This window comes from Octopus bimaculoides, chromosome 16 (assembly GCF_001194135.2).
Source record: "Octopus bimaculoides isolate UCB-OBI-ISO-001 chromosome 16, ASM119413v2, whole genome shotgun sequence".
Taxonomy (NCBI): Eukaryota; Metazoa; Mollusca; class Cephalopoda; order Octopoda; family Octopodidae; genus Octopus; species Octopus bimaculoides.
This window is the reverse complement of record NC_068996.1, coordinates 46,406,372-46,409,354: the sequence shown is the minus strand read 5'-3', so window position 1 is coordinate 46,409,354 and position 2,983 is coordinate 46,406,372. Positions and strand designations below refer to the sequence as shown.

Here is a 2,983-nt window from a genome sequence, read left to right as displayed (position 1 = left end):
GGGATTGATTTGTTCAACTAAAACCCTTCAAGGTGGTGCCCCAGCATGGCCACAGTTCAATGACTGAAACAAGTAAAAGATAAAAGATATACTGGGATTGATTCATTCAACTAAAACCCTTCAAGGTGGTGCCCCAGTATGGCCACAGTGCAATGACTGAAACAAGTAAAAGATAAAAGATATACTGGGATTGATTTGTTTAACTAAAGCCCTTCAAGGTGGTGCCCCAGCATGGCCACAGTGCAATGACTGAAACAAGTAAAAGATAAAAGATATACTGGGATTGATTTGTTCAACTAAAACCCTTCCAGGTGGTGCCCCAGCATGACCTTAGTCTAATGACTGAAACAAGTAAATGATAAAAGATTAAAGACCATTGCAAGTTCTGTGATTGATGTGATCAATGTGATAGATGTTTGACCAGTTGACATATTCAGGGAGAAGCTAAAGCAAAATGGGAATTCTCTGAAAGAAGCTGTTAGGGCATGAATTTTCGTATGAGGAAGGGCATCGAGCTGGCAGAATTCTTAGCACACAGGGCAAAATGCTTAGCAGTATTTTGTCTGCTGTTACGTTCTGAGTTCAAATTCCGCTGAAGTCGACTTTGCCTTGCATCCTTTCGGGGTTGATAGATTAAGTACCAGTTGTGTACTGGAGTTGATCTAATCAACTGGCCCCCTCCCAGCAAATTTCAGGCCTTTTGCCAACAGCAGAAAGGACTATTAATGATATGATTAAGGTGGTGAGCCGGCAGAATCCTCATTACACTGGGCAAAATGCTTAGCGGTATTTCATCTGTCTTTACCATATGTAAAGACATCCTTTTGGTGGGTCAACGAATTAAGTACCAGTGGCATACTGTGGTCAATCTAATCGACTGGCCTCCTTTCCAAAAATTTTGGGCCTTGTGCCTAGATTAGAAAAGAATCGTTTGCACGCCAGGTGAAATGCTTATGTTCTGAGTTCAAATTCTGCCGAGGTCAACTTTGCCTTTCATCCTTTCGGGAGCGATTAAATAAGTACCAGTTATGAACTGGGGGGGGGGGTCGATGTAATCAACTTAATCCCTTTGTCCGTCCTTGCTTGTCCCTTCTATGTTTAGTCCCTTGTGGGCAATGGTGAATGGAGGGAAAGACAAAGGGAGTAAAGAGAGGGGGAAGGAGAGAGAGGGAGGGGGAGAGAAAGAGAAAGGTTGAAGGGAGAGAGAAAGAGGGGGTGGTATATCTTGTGAAATTTGGTGCAGGTGATAAGCTACAACTAATTAGTTGAGAGGAGTAGAGGCTGTTGTAGTAGCAGTACGATAGTCAGTGAGGATACAATGCATCTGTGTGCCAGAACTTGTAGTGTTCTCACAGTCAGTTGAATGGCTTTCTTTGGATGTAGTTTAGTGTGTGTGTGTGTGTGTGTGTGTGTGTGTGTGTGTGTGTGTGTTTGTAAGAATGTATTTGTATGTAAATGTTGGTGTATATATGGCACAGTCATTGTCGCAGATATAAGAGTAATATTCTATTACTTTTTACTCTTTTACTTGTTTCAGTCATTTGACCGTGGCCATGTTGGAGCATTGCCTTGAGTCGAGCAAATCGACCCCAGGCCTTATTCTTTGTAAGCCTAGTACTTATTCTATCGGTCTCTTTTGCTGAACCGCTAAGTTACGGGGACGTAAACACACCAGCATCGGTTGTCAAGCGATGTTGGTGGGGACAAACACAGACACACAAACATATACACACACATACATATATATATATATACATATACATATATACAACGGGCTTCTTTCAGTTTCCGTCTACCAAATCCACTCACATGGCTTTGGTCGGCCCTAGGCTATAGTAGAAGAAACTTGCCCAAGGTGCCACGCAGTGGGACTGAACCCGGAACCATGCGGTTTGTAAGCAAGTTACTTACCACACAGCCACTGAGCCTTGTAGAATTAAGTACCTGTTGGGAATTGAAGCTTTCCCTAGCTCTGAAGTAAAATGCTAGTCTTCAGAATTAACATTTTACTTCAGCCCTGACGGAAAGGAAAAGGTATCATTGAGTTCCCCTTTTTTATTTTTTGAATTCATTGTAAAAATTTAATTTTATGTCTGTTTTATCTTTAGGAGTTCATTTAGAAGGGCCGTTTATCAATGAGGAAAAAAAAGGAGCCCACTTAAATCAGTGCATTAGAACATTCCACAACGGACTACAAGATGTATTAAATGTTTATGGACACCTCGACGATGCTGCTATCATAACTCTAGCACCTGAGCTTGATAATTCAAGCCAAGTTATCAAAGAACTCTCACAAAGAGGAATTACAGTTTCTTTAGGTATGTGTTGAAAAAAAAAAAATTGATGAATGGAATCTGATTGTTGAATTAAATAGTTGCTTTAGGGTTGTATTCTTGGTTCATGGTGTATGCTCGGTTCGTGGTTGTAAAGAGGTGGAGAAAAGTAGGTAGACATTTGTTTGATGATCCACTTTTGTTCATCATTGGTCAAGTTTCCTGCCATGTAATAAAGTATCTGAAATTAGGAATAATTACTTTATTATACAGGGTGTTCAAAAAGTCTCTCCACAGTAAGTATTTTATTGCTCTTTTACTTGTTTCAGTCATTTGACTGTGGCCATGCTGGAACACTGCCTTTTAGTCAAGCAAATTGACCCCAGGACTTATTCTTTGTAAGCCTAGTACTTATTATATCGGTCTCTTTTTGCCGAACCACTAAGTTATGGGGACGTAAACACACCAGCATCGGTTGTCAAGCGATGTTGGTGAGGGGGACAAACACAGACACACAAACATATACACATACATACATATATATATATATATACATATATACGATGGGCTTCTTTCAGTTTCCGTCTACCAAATCCACTCACAAGGCTTTGGTCAGCCCGAGGCTATAGTAGAAGACACCCAAGGTACCACGCAGTGGGACTGAACCTGGGAAAATATTTATAAGATGGTATATAAGACTACAAAAGAAT

General features: G+C 40.7%; 1 protein-coding gene across 2 annotated transcripts in view; it reads left to right on the top strand.

The window, feature by feature from the left end:
* Positions 1-2,983, top strand: part of LOC106872229 (N-acetylglucosamine-6-phosphate deacetylase) — a 165,956-nt gene that overhangs the window by 54,586 nt on the left and 108,387 nt on the right. The window contains exon 5 of one of the 2 annotated variants that reach the window (XM_052973729.1): positions 2,109-2,318. The exons of the other annotated variant lie outside the window; for it this stretch is intronic. Coding sequence (XP_052829689.1) covers positions 2,109-2,318 — 210 coding nt within the window. The remainder of the gene's footprint in view (positions 1-2,108; positions 2,319-2,983) is intronic. 2 annotated transcript variants of the gene reach the window in all.